The sequence below is a fragment of the Ruditapes philippinarum genome, unplaced genomic scaffold, assembly GCF_026571515.1.
Source record: "Ruditapes philippinarum isolate M1 unplaced genomic scaffold, ASM2657151v2 ctg4760_1_1_1_1, whole genome shotgun sequence".
NCBI lineage: Eukaryota > Metazoa > Mollusca > Bivalvia > Venerida > Veneridae > Ruditapes > Ruditapes philippinarum.
In genome coordinates, this window is record NW_026852348.1 from 137,455 (window position 1) to 159,872 (window position 22,418).

The 22,418-nt window shown below is 32.1% G+C and overlaps 3 protein-coding genes across 6 annotated transcripts in view; all 3 read left to right on the forward strand.

The window, feature by feature from the left end:
• LOC132757472 (sal-like protein 1) overlaps nucleotides 1-10,739 on the forward strand; it is a 118,346-nt gene extending 107,607 nt beyond the window's left edge. Inside the window, exons 5-6 of one of the 4 annotated variants that reach the window (XM_060748988.1) lie at nucleotides 9,664-9,864; nucleotides 10,602-10,739. In XM_060748988.1, coding sequence (XP_060604971.1) covers nucleotides 9,664-9,857 — 194 coding nt within the window. In that variant the 3' untranslated portion in view covers nucleotides 9,858-9,864; nucleotides 10,602-10,739. Of the gene's footprint in view, nucleotides 1-1,576; nucleotides 2,367-3,298; nucleotides 4,005-4,836; nucleotides 5,162-9,663; nucleotides 9,865-10,601 lie in introns of those variants that run through there. The other 3 variants (XR_009629487.1, XM_060748927.1, XM_060749082.1) reach the window with 3 other exon arrangements.
• Nucleotides 10,740-14,947: 4,208 nt separating this feature from the next.
• Nucleotides 14,948-18,096, forward strand: LOC132757726 (uncharacterized). Its single transcript, XM_060749103.1, has 3 exons — nucleotides 14,948-15,297; nucleotides 16,711-16,884; nucleotides 17,366-18,096. Exons 1-3 carry the CDS (start codon nucleotides 15,075-15,077, stop codon nucleotides 17,608-17,610), a joined length of 642 nt encoding a protein of 213 aa, XP_060605086.1. The 5' UTR covers nucleotides 14,948-15,074; the 3' UTR covers nucleotides 17,611-18,096.
• Nucleotides 18,097-19,891: 1,795 nt separating this feature from the next.
• On the forward strand, nucleotides 19,892-22,373 carry LOC132757446 (uncharacterized; the record flags this gene model as incomplete). Its single annotated transcript, XM_060748728.1, has 3 exons — nucleotides 19,892-20,168; nucleotides 21,575-21,748; nucleotides 22,289-22,373. Coding segments are annotated over exons 1-3 (314 nt in total), but the record flags the coding sequence as incomplete, so codon positions are not given.
• Nucleotides 22,374-22,418: the final 45 nt, after the last annotated feature.

Sequence of the window (22,418 nt, forward strand, 5' to 3'; positions counted from 1 at the left end):
TGGATGTTTTTGTTGTCAAGAAAATTCTCAATGTTATAAACATGTACTGTAATTCATAATTCTTTCATTGTCAACTATTCTTTTCAATATTTTCGTCACTAGATGCACGATTCTATAAATGAAATAAAAAAATGGCGTGTTGAGTTTGTCCTCTTGTATAAATATAAAATATATGTTAGTATAATCCAATGACCTACAATATCAATTCAAAATGAGCCTGTATACATCATTGTTGAAATCTTAAATTTAGATAAAAACAAAAAATACCAAAATAAAAGCAACTTTAACCATCACTATACTGTAGTGTTAGCTTTTCATTTATTATATATGTTCGGGTTGTCCAATCATGCGGACGATGCGGCTACAGACAAAGGCCCAGTTGTTCAAAACTTTTGTTTACTTTAACTTAAAGTGACATTTCGTCCATTCAAGGGTATACAGTGAGTGAACAGGTGAGAGTCAAAATAAAAATTTTGTATTGCCATATTTACTTTTTAATTTAATTATTTATTTCATAGCAACAATAAAGAACCCCCGAATCGATACGGAATTTCTGTAAATAACAATTAGAACTTACATGAAACGTTCAGTTTAAATTAAAGAGTGGGGCAGACTTTTTTATATTTAAGGCAGGTTTTAAATTTCGTCCTTAAAATTTTGTTCCAAAAATAAACTGTCAAACATTATTTTAACAGTCAATCGTTTGAAATAAAGAGTCAATTCAGCTCAACTTGACTATGAAAATATGAGCATAGTGTCACTTTAACTAATGTTAAGTCAGCTAAATATTAAAAGCCATAGGCAGTATTACAAAATGTTTCCTAAAGAATATTCAAGTTATTTTGCTATAGATGAGCAAACACCTTTAAAAAAAATCCAAAAAAAAAAATCATTAATCGTTCATGAATTATAAAAACTTATTACTTATTACACAAATTGATTAGGTATCTATGTATATACTATAAAACCAAACCAACAATAGATGGCGTAAAGCCATTCAAATTTTATTCAAAAATAGCCGCGCGCATGCGCAGTGAGTTGCGCTAAAGTGACCCATATGCTGCTTCTGGCAATATACTTGATTTCGATTGGTTGATAAATATCAGATGCTGTCTAATTATATTCCATGAAACCCGTAACTTTGATCGTTACTTCAGTAAATACATGTATGTGTATATTAAGAATGATTTCCAAATATTTGCTAGTTCTTAAAGGCCATTTGTTATATAAACTTGTAAGCATATTAACATTTTTATACATGTATCATTTCAGGGACGAGTCGGTCTATGCCGGGATTTCAGTGCAATGTTTGCGGGAAGGTATTGTCCACTAAATGGAACCGAACGTTACATATGAGGGTTCATACTGGAGAGAAGCCGTTCAAATGTAACATCTGCAATAAGTCATTCATGCATAAAGGAAACTTAAATGGTCATATGGTGACGCACATGAATGTGAACATGTGATAAATATCACCTTGACATTGAAATAGATGTGAACATAGCAATTTAAATGTAAGGAAATTGACCTCTATATAAATATGCCAGAGGATGTACATTATCGATACTTTACGGAGTTGTATCGATACTTTAACGAGTTATATCGATACTTAATGCAGATGAAACAATACTGTAAAAACGTTGTGTACTGTTAAAACATTTGTTTTCAAGATGATCCATATATTTAATATTTCCGCCATTAAATTAAACAGGCTGTCATTTTGGGGCATGCCTGACCATCTTTGTTAGCAGTTAGGGGCAGATAATCCAGACCAACGAACACCCTGCTAATTTCCGGAGATATTCGTATTTTTATCATGTCATTTGTTTTTCTTATCAATGTCTTGTTCATATTCCAGAAGTATCATGTCGTGTTGTAATTGCTTTTATGTGTTACGTTTTTATCCTCCAGTTTTTGCATTATTTAATATTTTATCATTTTATTTTGTATATTTTTAAAATGTATAACGGTGGAACTTTGATTATTTTTTTTTTGTTGTTGCTTAATATGGTTCTCTTTATTCCATTATTTAAATAATTCATCATGGATTGACGATGATAAATGTCAGTGGTTGTATAAATGTATGGATGGGTATTCTTGGTTACAAATACTGGTCTTGTAGTCATTGACCCCATCCTGGGGGCATGTTGTACATTATGTTGTGCTTTGAGGAAGATTTTTTTTGTTGTTTTGCAATTTGGCCATTGATGTTTTTACTCTTTGCTTCGGCGTTTTTGTTTTAAAGAAATTTCGCAATATTTATATATAATTATGTAGTGTAACTCATATAATTTTGTTATTGTAAACTTGTTCAATATTTTCATCACAATATGCATGATTCTATGAATAAAAAAATGCGTGTTGAGTTTGTCCTGTTATTGAAGTACAATAGATATATTAGTATATTCCAGTGACCTACAATATGTGCAAAGAAAGAATAAAACGAGCCTATACATCATTGAAAAAATCTTTAATTTTGAATGAAAAAATAACAACAAAAAAAATAATAAAAAAAATAATAATAATAAAACACACCAGAAAACCCAACTTTTTAATCCTCAATAGTTTCTTTGCATTTCATATATTATATATGCTCGGGTTGTTATGTAACTTTCTTTGAATGCACTGTTCATGCATAAGGATGATGCTGCTACAGAAAATTGTTGAATATCAGGCCGTATCCTAAAGAATATTTAAGTTATTTTACTATGAATGAGCAAACACTGTTAAAATTTAAAAAAAAAAATCATTAATTGATCGAGAAGTGTAAAAACTATTCACCGTTCAACAGAGTCTTTATTACAAAGCTCCTTGATTTTTTTTTACAATTTACTTGATGTATGAAAATTGTGAATGCACTATTATTATTATTTTATTTTTTTAACCATAATTAAACCACGTTACTAAGGGAATATGGGCTATATTGCATATTTTTACACTAGATATATACTAGTATATTCATGTGGATTATTTGTAACCTTTGTTAGATTAATATGACATAGTCAAATGATTGGTGTAGGGATACTAAGTCTCCGAATAACTCGTTTTAAGCAGAAGTTCTGCTATACAAAAATTAGTACCCAATATAATATGTTTTAGTAATTTTTATTAAACAGTCGACCCCCTACGTAAAACTACTTTGGAATTAAGACCGCCCCGCTCACTCTTACCACTTTGGTTCAATTTCGTTTGTGGTCTTAATAAAGGGTTTATCATGGTAGTTCTTTAATAGTTAGAATAAAACCAATGCCATAGTGAAAGTACAAGTATAAAAATATGAAACATTTTCTTTTTACAGAGAATGGTTTTCCATGTGAAGTATGTGGTAAAGTGCTCACTACTAAAGGCAATCGTGGAATACATATGAAGATTCACACTGGAGAGAAGCCACACAAGTGCCCCGTTTGTAACAAGGGGTTTTCTTTCAAAAGTTACCTTAGATCTCACATGGCTTGCCATTATAAGATGTAGAATAAGTGTGAAATGTTACATTCCTCGGTAGATACAAGCTGCGTGCCGTTCGTTTGCAATAACAACTTTTATACGAGATTTGGACCATTTTTCCGCGATGACGATACAATACCATTCTCAAAATGTGACAGTAACCTAACCTTTCTTTCTGTAAACAGAAAATGGAATTGGACGAATGGCGTGACTATTGCAATAATAATAGATTATGTCTTAAAGAGTGTATTTTTTTAAGGAAAACTTCATAATACTGTAAAGGAAATTCATATAGAGATTTTTGCGCTAAATGTTCTGGTTAAAAACTTAATCTCTTGATCACACCTGCTCAATCAATTTTCATCATGCTTTGTTTCTATATAAATCAGTTATCTTAATTATTAAATAATATAATTTCAAGTTTACATGGAGGTGAATTTCAAACGACAAGGAGTAACAACTGACAACTTACATGTATATATGAGTTATTTTGATGTTCAAAGGTGAAATTTTGATGTTATTTTATGTATTTATTTTTAAATTCAGGACTTCATGTATACAGTATCTATGTTTTAAAGTCTAGGAGTTAAATTGTGGCAATAAAAAAGTTTAAAGAAGTGTTTTATTTATTTTCACTTGAAAAACCATGTTTGTAACCATTCTATGAATATCCGGGTGAGTAATTTGCTTCCGGTAACTTTTGATCACCGCTAATGGGGCATCCATTACTCTTTTTTTTTGGTTATGTTTGTTATTTTGCTATTTTTATGTTACATCTCTCCTATTTTTCAATAGTTCACATCATGTTCTATCTAAGTAAATACTGGCCGATTCTTATGGTGCAAATAACTATTCATTGCAACCCTTTTACTTTTCCCGTTTTGCTTGCAGAATTTTTTATATGCGGCAATATTATGATAAAAAAATATGTGGTAACATTGTGTCACACATTTCTGCAAGCATATCGGTAAAAGTACAGGTACGTGTTACATTGAAATATATGTATTGTTGGAATCGGTAAATATTTGCCTTGAACATGGTATAATTATATTATTATTCAAACATTATAACGGAAAATTTACGAGTAGCGGCCAGTGCATAGATCCCTGACCTCTCTAATTCTCAGATTATAACAACCTCTCTTTTAACAAAAGAGCACATGTCAATGTTTGTGGTTATTAAATCTATTGTTATACAAAGGTTAGAGTAGGGATATATCAGTTGCGGTGGCCCAATATTACCGTAAACAAATATCACATGATCATCCACCCTGAAATTTTAGAAATACTGTATCATATAAGTCATATATACATTTTATGGATAAACTTAGATAATTAGGATTTCAATGTTTTATCCCATGTTCTAATGTACACATTATGATTATAATTTCAGATCCAACAGGTACGTGTGAAACCGGTTTCCCTTGTCAAGTCTGTGGGAAGGTCCTTACAACAAAAAGCAATCGGAGTATACATATGAAAATCCACACCGGAGAGAAGCCTCATATTTGTAAAGTGTGTAACAAAGGCTTTCCATATAAGAGTTACCTCAAATCTCACATGACCACTCATTTGAATATGCACTTACCGACGTTCTGAATGACAACATTGCCAAAGTTTTGAATGACATGATTGCTAAAGTTGTATGTGACGTCATTAATAAAGTTCAAAGTGACATTATTGCCAAAGTTTTGAATGACATCATTGCTAAAGTTCTAAGTAACATCGATACTCAAGTTCCAAGTGACATTATTATTGCCAAAGTTCTAAGAATGATCATTGCTAAAGACTCAAGTGACATTATTGCCAAAATTCCAACTGTCATTATTGCCAAAGTTCTATGAGAGATTATAGCTAAAAGATCCCAATGGCATCATTATCAAAGTTATAAGTGACATTGATTGCCAAATTTGTAAGTGACATCATTACTAAAGGTCTACGAGACATTATTGCTATATATATTTAGTAATGATATAAATAAATGACATTAAAGTTTCTGAGAGAGATCAATGCAGAGTGGCGTCATTGCTAAAGTTCTAAGTGATATCATTGCTAAAGTACTAAGTGATATCATTGCTGTTCTAAGTATCATTGCTAAAGTACTAAGTGATATCATTACTAAAGTTCTAAGTGATATCATTGCTAAAGTTCTAAGTGATATCATTGCTAAAGTTCTAAGTGATATCATTGTTAAAGTTCTAAGTGATATCATTGCTAAAGTTCTAAGTGATATCATTGCTAAAGTTCTGAGTGACATCATCACCAGTTGAAGTCTAAGGGACATCATTTCAAAGTTCTAAGTTACTTTATTGCAAGTTCAAAGTAACATTTATTATCGAAGTTCTTAGGGACATCATTTCAAAGTTGCTTTATTGCAAAGTTCAAAGTGTTATTATTACTAAAGTTCTTAGTGACATCATTCCAAAGTTCTAAGTGACATTAATACTAAAGTTGACATCAATTCTAAAGTTCTAAGTAACTTTACTTCAATGTTCAAAGTGACATAATTATCAAAGTTCTAAGTGATACAATTGCCTAAGTTTGAAGTGATGTTATCTGGATATTGAATGTAAATGGAAGCTGTCACGGCACTGTGACGTCAACGTTGACGCCAATAAGCCCTAAAACATCGAACTTTAATTGCCTGCTGCTTTCTTTCTTCCAAAGTACACTGTATGTTTTTGTTTCCTTTTAAGATGTCTCGTTTACCATCAACCTAACACATAACATCCTTTGAATGGTGAGGTACTTCCCATTACGTGAACATCATCTTATTTGCTTGTAAGGCACTGCTATGAGATTTTGTTTATTACACAAACAGTGGCAAATGTTCCACGAAAGACAGTAGGAAATACTCATGTAGTCTGCAGTTCCTTCCCCTTACACTACGCCATGAAGCATAGTTTCACATTATTTTCTGTTTCATTGTATAGATGTACATGTTTATATCATAAAATCTTCAATTTGCAAATTTGCTTCTGTCGCATAGGTGTAAAAATCAGCGCCAATCAAATTCACTGTTAAGAGTTTGCGATAGCTCCTAATGATTTGCATTTGGAACACCTTGTCGATTATCAAAAGTAATTATCCGAAGTTTGATGGAAACGCCGAGATGTTGCGTTTGGCTTACTTGATCACGGAAAATGACAAAATAACAGTAAGATACCAATTTGAAACCATGCTTGCATTTTACTAATCACGGGCGAATTATCTCACACATTCCTTTCAACTTTACATGTACATTGTATACCACCCTTATCCATTTTGTTGTACAATGTTTGTAAAAGGTGTAATAGATTTTCATATTACCAAGTATTTCATTATATGCATGCATTTACCTAATATTTGTTTCTGTAAAAGTGTAGTTTAGCAAAATAAATTAAATAAATATATTTCACATACATTGTGTTTAAATTTACTGATCTTTTGCACACTATTTTCAGATGTCAACAAACACGATGAAGTCAGACCTCCAGTGTGACGTTTGCGGAAAGATATTTTTCAAATAAAGGAAACAAAAATATACATTTGAGAGCCGTCCACACTAATCATAAGCCGTTCGCTTGTGACGTCTGTAACAAAAAGATTCCCTTACAAAAGTTTTATGATGGCTCACATGGCATCTCATATAAAATTCAAATAAGGCATGGGAGCTATTATATACTAATATATGCTCGTTAATTTACGGCATATTTCGGCATATTTCGTAAATTGCCTCCAGATTCATGCTCATTTTTATGAACATTTTGAATATGTTTTTAAAAGTAAAATATTGTGAAGCGAACAAAAAAAAATACATATTGCAAAGGGCAATTACAATTTACGCAAATCACCAAAAAGGGGTCAAAATATGCATGCAAAGAAGCCCTGACTGCGTTTATCACGTAGAAGAAATATATTGGTATTTACTGGCGCTCGTACCAACTGCCAAATCAGTCATTAATAACAATAACATGTAAATTATTACTTGAATCTTTTTACTTTTCTTAAAGTCTTCCTCAAGTTTAATGTCCTTGAAGTATCCTGGCTCACTTGGAGGGCAAGATACTAGCATGACATTGATGATTCCGGTGATCAGTAATGGTCTTCTTCTCTAAAAGCACTGATCAGATTAATTCTTGTTCTGTGAAAACTCGCACATATAATAAGAAGCACTGGTCGGATAACTCTTGATCTGCTGTTAAGCGTATTTGCAAACTTGTAAATATGATAAGGTCATAGTTATACTAATAATTGAAATAGGTGATTGCAGAGCTACAAATGGCAAAAACAAAACCTGAAAATTTCTTTTTGGAGTGTTATCAAACTTTGACTACAACATCATTAGACGGTTAACTTTGAGGTTGCTTTAAATGCAATAGGTCGGCCTAAGAATTCCAAGGAAAATGGTTTTATAAAACTATATCGTTCTTTTTAACTTGTTCTGAAGCATCCTTTGATGGACTTTTGCCAACTCTTTTTCTAATGTGGAATTTAATATAGAAACACTTTTCAACGATTTATTTGCTGATAATTTAATGATTTCCTCATAAAAGAACCTTAATTGCTGCCAACGGTACTCTTATAAGCATTTATATGATAAAAATCATGGTTTCCAAAGTGATTACACTGTATTGGATTCTGACAGTTGCGGAACAGAGCGAAGTATAATTGCCTTATAGGGATTAATTAAAAAAAAGATCGGCATCTTTTTTGTTTAATGCGACATATATATACATGTACATGTAGTTTTACATTATACGTGCATCTCTAAATATGAATGATTGTAAGTTCACTTATTTTCTTTGCTTCATATTGTTATATTTTGCATAGAAAACCCAGTGATTTTAAAAATAGATTTCAACCCATGCAGAACTGCAAATTGTTTCAAAAAAATTGTTTCATTGTTTCAAGTAATACTAGTAGTACGAATACTCTCATACACATATATAATATTTAAAGAAGAACTTATAAGCCCTATAGCTTAAATTTCGACCGTACTTCTTTTTTATCCCCCCTTTGAATTTGTAGTGTACTGATACACATGTATAATACGTTATTGTTATGTTAAAGTAAACCTTGTTCACTTTCATATTTAATCAATATTAGTTCAGGTTTTTTTCTCTCTCTTTATTATTGTAATATTGTATTGCATTGTTTACGAAAAAGAAATTATTAAAATATTCAAATTTTGTCATCGTTGTTTGAAATAAACTTTGTTTAAACTGCAAACATATTTTAATTATTTTCTTATGACGAAATGGTTTTTATTGTCCGTATATGTTTTGAAATTGCTTATCATCAGGGGTCAAAAACTAGGTGGCAAAACCTTGTTAACATCTGCATGCACGATATGAACGTTAAAGTGTCAGTTTAAGATCTGCTTTTCATTCATTACTAAGATGTGTGCTTAGAAAGAATTCTTTAAGAGCTCCAACACAACATAAAGACGAATATTGAAAATCTACATGGATCATCTTAAATAGAACATATATAGGAATAAATTAATATTTTTTACGGAAAGTGAGTTCGCCTGTTATTCACCCGGTCTCACTTTAAGAAAAAAAGCTTGCTCAGAACACTTTCCATTTATGGGTTCCCTAATAGAAAAACGGGTCACAGAAAACAATAAAATAAAACCTGGACCGTCTGTTGAATTAGCTTAGTTTGCACACAATAAAAAGAGAAACGTTATTCTAGACATAACGAATAAGGGAATATTGGTATATACACGAACCTGCTTCAAATGTATAAAAATCTCGACGCCCGTCACGTTAAAAACCTCAATGGACTCCCACACATTTTTGCAAGAAAACGGGACAATCTCATGATCCCATCTCGTTAAATGCTATTGGCAATATTTCAATTAAAAATCAATTAGCTGAGCAGATGTCATTCTCGTAGTCAAAATTAACATTTGCTTCACATCAGATGCAAAAATACAGTCAGACATGTGTAAATGAGCACATACAAATAAAGACGTTGTCACTGGAGGTAACTACTTGATTACCACCGTTGGAACATCAGAAAGAACAAACACTAGCAACAATAATAGAAACACAGGATATAGATCTATAAAGAAGAAAGACATGCTTTATTGATTAATCTTAATTGCCATAAAAGTCATGCATGTACATGTATACTTGTAATTCATTATTAATAATTTCTATAATATATTAAAACACCAAAATAGTATTCGTCTTTTATCTTTTTTTAGCTCATCTAGTGTTTCTATTTTTAGCTCAGGATGATAGAAATGGATACCGGTGTGAGCAATGCGGGAAGATATATTCCACCAAGAGTAACCGGAGTCAACATATGAAGATCCACACTGGTATACGGCCCTACTCGTGCGAGGTTTGTGGTAAAAGCTTCCTGCGGAGAACCTACCTCAGAGGTCACATGATGGTCCATATGAATTTACCACAACCTTGACAAACAGGTTCGACACCCATTTTATAACGTTTAATAAAAAAAGCTGCGTTTCTTGTCTTTGGTTTCATGTTTTAATCATATCTAAAAAATGATTTAATTATTTCCGTTTTGTTACCAGTAACTACTGTTGGAATATCTCTCCGATTATTTGACGAATGATACTGATAGGTTGTAATCCGTAAGTTGTATTTTATTGTAGACCGAAGTATTCCATCCATGATAAGTTCTTGCTGGTCTTCTTAGTAACTTCCGGTGTGATAAAGAGCAGCAAAATATTACTATCCAAAACGGAAATCGGGAAAGTCAGCATGGAATGCAATAAATGGATTTACATGCGACGGAACCGTTTCCCATTGAACTTACTTTATAATTGTAAGGGCATTCGAATTGAAATAGCATTATTAAGGTCACACTAGCTAGACTTCCTTATATCGAGGATTTTTTAAAAGTGTAAAAGGCACATATTTCAAGATGGCATGAACCATATACTCTACATTTAGTAATGTTAAAATTGTATTTTCGGAATAGACATTTTTATGTTCAAGCTTGTACCCTTTTCAGAACTTCGAGCTATAAATAGCATAAAAACAGTCGTTGTTCGGTTGAAATATGAGTTCAAAATTAATGTTTGAAGGAAACTTCTGATACAATTATGTACACCTGTACTAAAATCCTTGTAAGCCAATATAAGACTTTTGAGCTTGAAACGTTTTTTATTTCGTTCTTTTTTATCCTATATTTCAGACTGAGGTTCAAGAATGTGAATTGACTTCCTGACTCTAAAACTCACTTTCTTTACAATATCAATGATTGTTATACGACATAAAAAAAACATTGTAAAGTTATATGTGGCGGCTATGAAAAGTCGCTCGATATGCAGCTTCAATTTAATTTTTTGCCAGCGAGTCCCTGTTATAGATTCACAAACTGTTCAGTATAAGCTTTAAGTATGTTTACAGAATATACCCGGCGGCTGTCGTAAGTGGACCATTCACAAATACGACTAGTATATCAGCATGAAATACCTGCTATACCTACTTTCATATTTTCTATATTTTTCTTTTAATGTAAATAAATGTCTTCTTAATGTTTATCTTAATTTCTTTATTTTCATTTTCTTCGATAAATATAAAACACAATATTTTGTTTATGTATGAATGTTATCATTAACGACTATTGTTTCATTTCAAGGAGAGAGTTTCTAAAAAAGCTTAGATAGCTCACTACTCAATCCTTTTTGCATTTAATTGTAATAATATTGTGTAAATATATTTGACTGAAATGAAATATTGTTTAAACCAAATACCTGCTGGCGTAATACTATGTAAACATTTGGTTATTTTAAACCGCATTTTGTATTGTCATGTAATACTGCATAACTTGGTTATTTAATGTGTATATTACATTATTGTAGTTACATATAGCGTTGCTTTGTTACGTCTACATTCTATATTCAGATATTTTCTCATCTCTAGAGTATGTTATCGCTATTTTCTGAAAATAATAATGTAAACGGAAATTTTATTATATCATAGTTATACATTAAATATTTTTGGTTTTCCAGTTTATATGACGTTTATGATTGGATTATAGTTACGCTGATAATTGTTGCTATCCATAAAACATTTTCTAAATTGACGTAGTAAATCGGTGTACATGAATTTCTCCAAAAATATGCGAATACCTATAGTGCCGCAATATGAGGCACTGTGGTGTATCATAAGCTAATGATATTGTAGGTAGAAAAACACATTTGTGTCAACTACAATGCCTAGAGCTTAGATATTTGGCATGTTTTGGACCTCTACAAAAGTTATATAAAACATGTCCCTTGGGTCAATATTGGCCCTGCCCCGGGGTCACTTGATTTATAATCACTTTATATAGGAACACATTTAATTAAGTCGTATTTTGTGAAACTACGATATTTGGCATGTAGCATTGGCTTGTGGACTTTTACAAAAGTGATATTGATCATGTTTCTTGGGTCAATATTTGTTCCGCCCCGGGGGTCATGTGATTTATATACACTTGTATAAGAAATACCCTTAAGTTTAATGCTGTAAACCTACAATGCCGAGACTTAAATATTTGGCATTAACATTGTTTTGTGAACCTGACATAGGCATAGGCAATATGGTGAATATGTGCCTCGCCCCTGGGGTCACCTGATTTATAAAGATTTATGTATGCTTAGTTGACATTTACAAAAGTCAAATTAATCATAACCCCTGGGTAAGGATTGACTCCACCCTAATGCCTAATATATAAGCTCTGAGCACTGCAGTTTTCCACAAAAGATTTGATGTGTTTTCTAATATATCAATCAACTTAAGACATGGTGACAGAAATAATTTTTGACAACAGGGTCATGGTTAATATAACTTTTGAAGAAGAATATAAATTCATGCTACATGCCACTATCAAAGCTTTGACCTTTAATAGTTAAGGAGTATATAATTTCAAGATATGTTAATAAGTGTACATAAAATAAATACGAGCTTTTTGGTTAATGAAATATTCTGAACCCAACTTCGTTTTACGCATTATGAGATAACTATTCGACCGATGTTTGCTATTGTCCTATATCACGAATTAATTTGAAAGCTATTATTCAAAATGCCATATTGTGGTTGGAGCAAGACAAGTTTGCTAAAGCTTTAGCAGGTATTTGTTATATACCCTGCTGTGTATGTTGACTAGCTTTGGAAGCAGACAAAACAGTTCCCAAACCTCCAACATAAAAACTATTCATGTAAGTGACTCGTCCTATGTCCACGCCGTAAACAGATTGTGTCACTAGTACGTTTGTTGTTATTGTTGTTTTTTTTCCTCAAATATGTTCAAATGTTAGCATGGTATTATTTTTATGCATATCAATAAGGCTGCCATACATCATCACTTCTGTCTTGTTATTGTTATTTCGCAAACATATTGTAACCCTTTTGTCTTTAAAATGAACATGTCGATCGCAGCAGATTTTTTACATCATAATTCGCATTTGATTTAATGGGGTCGAGGAGACAGGCAATATTGTATGATGCTTAATAAAATAGGAATTATCACAAGCTGATAACGAGATAGGTATAGTAGAAAGAGCACCGAAACACGAGGCTATCTGATTTGAACGAGGGGGCGTAGCCCCCCGAGTATAAATCAGATTGCCGAGTGTTTTGGTGTTCTTTCTCTTTTGTATCCACAGGTGCTCGTCCAGTCTTGGTGCCCATATAAAAAAATGAAGTTTTAAAAAAAAAATTGAAAAAAAAATGAAAAAAAAAAAAAAAACATCAAAATTACTATTTTGGGTTGAGTGTAAGAAAAAAAAATTGAAAAAAATTTTTTTTTCCTATATACCATTACTACTCATAGTAATTTTTTTTCAATTTTTTTTTCTTACACTCAACCCAAATACGGAAGAGCATTAGTGCCAGGTGTATGTTTTTTATTAACTCGAAATTTCGAGTTACTAACTCGAAATTTCGAGTTACTTATCTCGAAATTTCGAGTTACTAACTCGAAATTTCGACTTACTAACACGAAATTTCGAGTTACTTATCTCGAAATTTCGAGTTACTAAGTCGAAATTTCGACTTACTAACTCGAAATTTCGACTTACTAACTCGAAATTTCGACTTACTAACCCGAAATTTCGACTTAGTAACTCGAAATTTCGACTTACTAACTCGAAATTTCGAGTTACTTATCTCGAAATTTCGAGTTACTAACTCGAAATTTCGACTTATTAACATTACAAGAATGGCCAAAGTTATTTTAGATGGTATAAGATATAGTAGGCAGTGCCTTTGAACGATGGAGATGGAGAAACGGGTGCCTGGACAAAAACTATTGAAATTTAACTTCAACTTAGTAATGGCATGTACACACCCGACATAAAAAATACAAGGCTTCCTTTAATTTGTACGTTCAGGCGTTCTTCAGACGTTGTATTGTATCCCATCTGTTTGAACATATCTTTTCACTAATCTGTAAAAAAACCGATCCTATACTTCACGTGTGGGACATCTGAGGAAAGTATCGCGGTGTGGCCAAAATAGGGCGTGCTGAGGCCTTTGTCAAAATTGTTGGACTGACTATATTTCTTGTAAAATCGGATGCTTTTATATTATTCCCAACATATATATAACAACAAGTATCACTTTCAACACAATATCAAAGTATTAGTAAATAATGAATAATGTTACAAAAACATTATTAGTATAAAGAAACGTGACAGACTAAATGGCGTATACACGCCAATTAAAACTTATTTAACACATGATATTGCACAGTTTACAATAGGGTGGGTTTTGGACTTGTTGTTTCTACACATGATGGTTGTATGTGTGCTTAAGAAAAAGAAAAACCCGGTTAACACAGAAATGTGGAAAGTGTGATTTTACAACCCCCCCCCCCCCCCCCACAAAAAAGCGAAGGATATGTTCAGTATGTGTGGACAATTTGACCCTATAAAATTGTTCTGTTAAATAAATGTTAAAGTTGCTCTGTCAATGTGCAACAGCTACACACGAAAGAAAGTATCTTGAATTCAATCCTTGCTTTCACCGGCAACCAATGAAAGTCGTGCAATATAAGTCGAAATTTCGAGTTAGTAAGTCGAAATTTCGAGTTACTAACTCGAAATTTCGAGATATGTAAGTCGAAATTTCGAGTTAGTAACTCGAAATTTCGAGATAAATAACTCGAATTTTCGAGTTAGTAAGTCGAAATTTCGAGTTAGTAACTCGAAATTTCGAGATAAGTAACTCGAAATTTCGAGTTAGTAAGTCGAAATTTCGAGTTAGTAAGTCGAAATTTCGAGATAAGTAACTCGAAATTTCGAGTTAGTAAGTCGAAATTTCGAGTTAGTAACACCTGTCACTAATGCTCTTCCGTAATTAACGTCTGCCTTTTTGCGAGATTTTTTTTTCTTAAAAAGGAAACCCATTGTTGTAATTCTTTTATCTTCTGTCATTATGGTTAGATAAAAGTTAACACTCTTGACATTAACAAAATTAAGGGAATTCCCCCGTTTCTATAAATAGCCTATCTGGTATTTTTTTATTTACGTAGTGCATATCATATAATTGCACAAGTAGGTAACTTAATACTTATCTTCATAAATCGCGCAGATTGCCGAGGAGTAACAAGAAAATAAATAAGTTAAAGATTTAAACATTTCTGTGTGAAATTTTGCGTATAATTATACAAAAAAAAATCATGGTTCTCAAAACCGTGATTCTTGTGGCAAATTGTTTGGCTTTCGGGTTGGGGCTTCTTGCGCTTTTATTACCGAACTGGTCATCTGGGAATTTCGAGGAGGTGAGAAACGTAACAGTGGTGAAAGAGATAGACAGTGGACTGTTTAATGAGAAAAACGAGTACTATATGAAAGAGGACTCCATTTTAGATTCATCTGAAGAAATTCCCGGTTCCTTCATGAGTAAGTTTTTTTTTGTTTTTTTTTTTTTGTTTTTGTTTTTTTTGTTATCGGTTCATCTTCTGTTAATTTTTGTAACTTCATGTAGAAAGTAAAAAAGAAATTCGTTTCTATCTTTCAAGTTGTTAGGTGGCAGTACTTAACAATTAAATGAATTCCTCTTTTAGCATTGAAGAGGACATGCAGTCTGAATTTTCGCCTATGTTTTGTAATATTGTTGTGGTTTTCTTTTCTATAAAAAAAACTGGATTCAATGATAATGCAAAAAGCACTGATTATATTTTTATGAATGGAGATTATGCACGTATTTTTCTTTTCTTCCTATGTTAAAAAAATTGGTTGCTATGGCAACACACGCTTAAATATGGCAAATAGATTACTCAAAAAGTACTGAAAACATTTTTATAAAACTTGAAATACGGATAGATTGCAGTATGGAGATTATACACATCACTTTAATATACCACATATAACTTAGTTTGACTACTTACAGAATTAACCCCTTTAACTAAGATTTTTTCTATAAATTATTAATATTTTAATCAAACTTCATTTCTCATAGCTTTTACTTCAAACTCTCACATCACAATATTTAAAAAGGTTCTAAATCTAGCGTCCATATTTTAAGAATTATCTCCTCCGTAACTTTTGATATTTTCCTATTCATTCTTTAATTTTCTTATTTCTTCATGGATTTACTACAAATAAAAAATATACATTCATTATCAACATCTACATCATAATTATGTGATAAGGGTGTCCATTATTATTTTCATTTTGAACTTGGAATTTATTTGTTTTTTGTTTTTTTTTTAAATTTCCTTCTTTGTTACCATAAATGGTATATTTGAAAATTGTTATTTTCATACCTTTCTTTGTGACTATATATGGTATCTTCCTTAAACTTAAGGTATTTTATTTGTTACACTCACATCGTGTCTAGCATATTTATTTCCTCTTTAGTTTAAGTAATTTGAATAATCTGATATCAAACACGGATGACTCGGAGTGTCTTTCAGTCCGTTTGTCTGTCCGTTCCTAAAAACTGTTTCCTGAGTTCACTTTCAAGATCTTGGAACTTTTCCAACAAATTTACGTAAAATTAAGAAAAGTTGAAACATATTTATACATATTCATCCTGAGAAAAATGGATCTTTTCATTATCTGTAACTGCTGTATAGACATGTTTTTCTTACTATGCAGGGACACTTTACACATTACCATGATTATGCAGGGACACTTTACACATTACTATGATACAAAGAAACGATTTAAGTTCATTCATGTCATGTCATTCATTTAATGACATAATTGAATATAGAATGTTGCTGGAGCTCTTACCGGTACTAGGGGACTGTATATTGCTTGCAATAATATGATAATAGCTTGTTTGTTTTCTTGTTGTTTTTTTTTCAGAACCGGAAGTTGTTAAAATCATAAGAGCATTGATGATAACCGGGCTTTCACTGTTGTCAATCGATCTGATACGTTCTGTTTATCAATGGTGTTGCCATGATGATGATGATGAAACAGGCGGAAAGACCGACGCAGTGATATCTTTACTTCTGTCACTTGTGACAATTTTAGCAGGTAAATTATTGTCATTTTGTTAATTATGATTGAATAAGAAAGTTTTTTTTCATTGTATTGATTTTCAAAGTAGAACAATTATTTTAATTAAGTAAAAGTTAGGAATTTTACGTGACTCATTTGTGATTTGATCAGTGTCAACAAAAATTATATCTCCGCCCTTTTAAGTATTTAAGAAAAGAGTTGTCCGAATTTATGATGTTTTGCCAAGATCGTAACACTGTACGTATATAGTGCAAAATATAGATTTGAGTTATTTTTGTAATCTTTAATGTTAAACAGTGTGTACTGAACTCTTTTGCTATAGTATGTGCGAATATTATTCTATAGGAATGAATAGTTCGGACTTGTGAAACATAAGTAGAATTAATGATTTATTTGTCATAGTGCAACCTCTTCAGAGCGACCCTGTTGTTCTGCAAATGTTGTACTCTATATAAAATGTATATACTCTTCATATTTAAATTTTATTTGAATGCAGGTGGTTTTATTCTGAGCGGCCCTCTGATTTATAAAAACCACGTGGTAGCAGAGTTCGAGTCTGAGAAAACAAGTTTCGGTGCAAGTTGGTACATGGCTTTAATTTCGGCCGGACTGACATTAATTCTTGGAATTGGGAGATTTGTTCACTCCTGTTGGACATGCGGAGTGATATATGAAAAGAAAAGACAATCAGTGTCTCGTGGTAAATCACGTGAAAAACGAAAACAAGTGTATACCGTATGATAACAGTTACAGTTTCAACATTAATGTGATTATGCAACTGAAAAAAGAAACTAGAGAAAAATCATGCAATTAGACCAGGCTGCGTATTTTTAAATTTGTATCTTAACATCCCCGAAATTAATAATTGACGATTCCAAAAATGGAAGGGAACAAGTCTATGTAACATTTCAGCAGACGGGATATATACAGCTTGTGTCTGTTTGCATTGACTTCTCTGTTATAAAAATGAAAAGATGAAGATCTACATAGCCTTAAAAGTTGCCAAGGAGAGATAACTTATTAAAATATTTTTGTAGACAAAGGTATTAATGCCCAAGAATATTAAGTATAAATGCCATGCTAACAGAGATAATTATTTATTTTTATATGTATATTTCTGTTTTTAACTTTTTATTGTTCTTATAGCAATGTGTTTACATGTATTATATGTTGTATTATATGTTCTAAATGTGTTTTAATGCTCTACTAAATAAAATGATGAATCAATACTGTCTGTTTCATCCTATATATTAGATGTCATTAATGGACTTATATGTCACGATCTTAATTAAATGTCGACACTCATGATCGTGACTTCTATAAAACGTCGGAGACCAGGCGTCCCGACTTGCGGAACATGTCGGAAAGAGATCATAACCTTTGCACAATGAGCGCCAATATTGAAAATAACACGTTTCCGGTGAGCGTAATAAGCCACAACACGTACTTTTTCTATAACTAAATGTTTAGTTTGGCCTTATGAAAATTAATGGAACGTGGGTTAAGTAAGACTTGAAAATTTATGTTTTTCGTTAAATTACTCATAACATCGAAACTTGTTTCCACATTCTAAGTAAGTAATTTTAATAAGGTCAGTCGTTACTCGTTAGTTAGCACGATCTTCTTTAACCCTTTCCCTCATGAGCATATTGTGAAAAATGGCCGTTTTCATTGAAAAGCCTCCTGTTACAAGTTCAAACTGCTATGAAACTATGAAAAATGCTTCAATACTAATCAAACTGAGCACAAATGTTGACTGGACCATTGCCTTTACGACATGCTCAGTCTTAAATTTCCTGTTACCATGGCAACGAGGGGACATCTCAAAATTGCCAAAAATCACTATTTTGCCTTGATTTTTTCCATCAAAATTTATTTCAAAGTGATGCAACTTCTCAACGGATTGAGATAGAGTCAAAGACTTTTCAGCGTTGGTTACACGTTACCTTATAATCGACCTGGGGTCATTTTTAGCCTCTCAAAAGTCCAAAATTTTCTTGGCGATGAGGGGGACTCCGCTCCCCCTTCAAACCCCCCAAACAGAAGGGGGCACATCTAAAAGAGGGGGGAAGGTCGAAAATGAGTTGTTTTGCGTATATATGAGGTAAAGGGTTAAAAGGAAGATTTTGAAAGTGTTAACTTGATTACAAGGGAAAACATGAGAGGAATATGTTGTAAAAATCAAATAGATCCTGACAGGTCATTTTTACTGACTCCCTTAAATAATGCAAGTACGTATAAACTAGCAGTGTCACTGTTGTCGACACATTGAATTTTTGTCGGCGCATTGAACTGTTGTCTAAGTATTGAACTGTTGTCTACGCATTGAACTGTTGTCGACACTTTGAACTTTTGTCGATGCATTGAACTGTCTTGTACGCATTGAACTGTTGTCGACGCATAGATCTGTTGCCAACGCATTGAAATGTTGTCTACGCATTGAACTGTTGTCTACGCACTGAACTTTTGTCAACGCATTGAGCTATTGTCTACGCATTGAAATGTTGTCCACGCACTGAACTGTTGTCCGCGCACTGAACTGTTGTCCACGCATTGAACTGTTGTATGGTTCTCCGATTGTACGGTATGGTTCATTGTCGAAGCCAAGCTGTACCAAATTGCCTAACCTCTCGTCACTGACCACTTTGGTATATCAGTTTTATATTAAGAGTGTAATATCAAGCTAAACACAACAGACTGTGTTTACTGCTACAAATTGCAATTTTCTTAACGTTCCAAACAACATTTTTGTATAACATTTCGAGAATTATAGATTGATGGGGCGACCAGCTACATTTTTCATAATATTCAACTAACTAAAATGTGAATGAAGATATACTGACATGGTCGCCGCATTCGTGCAAAAAACATAGTTTAGTTAATAAAATTTAGGGAATTCCCCCGTTTCTATAAATAGCCTATCTGGTATTTTTTTATTTACGTAGTGCATATCATATAATTGCACAAGTAGGTAACTTAATACTTATCTTCATAAATCGCGCAGATTGCCGAGGAGTAACAAGAAAATAAATAAGTTAAAGATTTAAACATTTCTGTATAATTATACAAAAAATCATGTCTCTCAAAACTTGTCTCTCTTGTGGCAAATTGTTTGGCTTTCGGGTTGGGGCTTCTTGCGCTTTTATTACCGAACTGGTCATCTGGGAATTTCGAGGAGGTGAGAAACGTAACAGTGGTCAAAGAGATAGACAGTGGACTGTTTAATGAGAAAAACGAGTACTATATGAAAGAGGACTCCATTTTAGATTCATCTGAAGAAATTCCCGGTTCTTTCATGAGTAAGTTTTTTTGTTTTTTGTTTTTTGTTATCGGTTATCTTCTGTTAATTTTGTAACTTCATGTAGAAAGTAAAAAAGAAATTCGTTTCTTTCTTTCAAGTTGTTAGGTGGCAGTTTTTTAAACAATTAAATGATTCCTCTTTTAGCATTGAAGAGGACATGCAGTCTAATTTTCGCCTATGTTTTGTAATATTGTTGTGGTTTTCTTTTTCTATAAAAAAAAACTGGATTCAATGATAATGCAAAAAGCAATGATTATATTTTTATGAAACTTAAAATATAGGTAGATGGCAGTCTGGAGATTATGCACGTATTTTTTCTTTTCTTCCTATGTTAAAAAATTGGTTGCTATGGCAACACACGCTTAAATATGGCAAATAGATTACTCAAAAAGTACTGAAAACATTTTATATAAAACTTGAAATATGGATAGATTTGCAGTATGGAGATTATACACATCACTTTAATATACCACATATAACTTAGTTTGACTACTTACAGAATTATGCTCCCCCCCCCCCTTTAACTAAGATTTTTTCTATAAATTATTAATATTTTAATCAAACTTCCTCATTTCTCATAGCTTTTACTTCAAACTCTCACATCACAATATTTAAAAGGTTATAAATCTAGCGTCCATATTTCAAGAATTATCTCCTCCGTAACTTTTGATATTTTCCTATTCATTCAAATAAAAAATATACATTCATTATCAACATCTACATCATATGTGATAAGGGTTTTCATTATTATTTTCATTTTGAACTTGGAATGTATTTGTTTGTTTTTTTTTTTTAATTTCCTTCTTTAATTGTTACTATAAATGGTATATTTGAAAATTGTTATTTTCATACCTTTCTTTGTGACTATATATGGTATCTTCCTTAAACTTAAGGTATTTTATTTGTTACACTCACATCGTGTCTAGCATATTTATTTCCTCTTTAGTTTAAGAAATTTGAATAATCTGATATCAAACACGGATGACTCGGAGTGTCTTTCAGTCCGTTTGTCTGTCCGTTCCTAAAAACTGTTTCCTGAGTTCACTTTCAAGATCTTGGAACTTTTCCAACAAATTTACGTAAAATTAAGAAAAGTTGAAACATATTTATACATATTCATCCTGAGAAAAATGGATTTTTTCATTATCTGTAACTGCTGTATAGACATGTTTTTCTTACTATGCAGGTACACTTTACACATTACCATGATTATGCAGGGACACTTTACAGATTACTATGATACAAAGAAACGATTTAAGTTCATTCATGTCATGTCATTCATTTAATGACATAATTGAATATAGAATGTTGCTGGAGCTCTTACCGGTACTAGGGGACTGTATATTGCTTGCAACAATATGCTAATAGCTTGTTGTTTTTTGTTGTTGTTGTTGTTTTTTTCAGAACTGGAAATTGTTAAAATCATAAGAGCATTGATGATAACCGGGCTTTCATTGTTGTCAATCGATCTGATACGTTCTGTTTATCAATGGTGTTGCCATGATGATGATGATGAAACAGGCGGAAAGACCGACGCAGTGATATCTTTACTTCTGTCACTTGTGACAGTTTTAGCAGGTAAACTATTGTCATTTTGTTAATTATGCTTGAATAAGAAAGTCTTTTTTCATTGTATTGATCTTCAAAGTAGAACAATTATTTTAATTAAGTGAAAGTTAGGAATTTTACGTGACTTATTTGTGATTTGATTAGTGTCAACAAAAACTATATCTCCGCCCTTTTAAGTATTTAAGAAAGTAATTGTCCGAATTTATGACTTTTTACCAAGATCGTATCAGTGTATATACGTATATAGTGCATATATAGATTTAAGTTATTTTTGTAATATTTAATGTTAAACAATGTGTACTGAACTCTTGCTATAGTATGTGCGAATATTATTCTGTAGGAATGAAAAGTTCGGACTTGTGAAACATAAGTAGAATTAATAATTTATTTGTCACAGTGCAACCTCTCCAGAGCGACCCTGTGTAAACAATAACCTCTTTACAACAACAGTACTATATCTTCTTTAAGAAAGATTTCACTGTATACTCTATATAAAAACTCTATATAAAATGTATATACTCTTTATAATTAAATTTTATTTGAATGCAGGTGGTTTTATTCTGAGCGGCCCTCTGATTTATAGAAACCACGTGGTAGCAGATTTCGAGTTGAGAAAAAAAATTTGGGGCAATTGGTACATGGGTTTCATTTCGGCCCACTAATTTTTTCTTGGAAATTT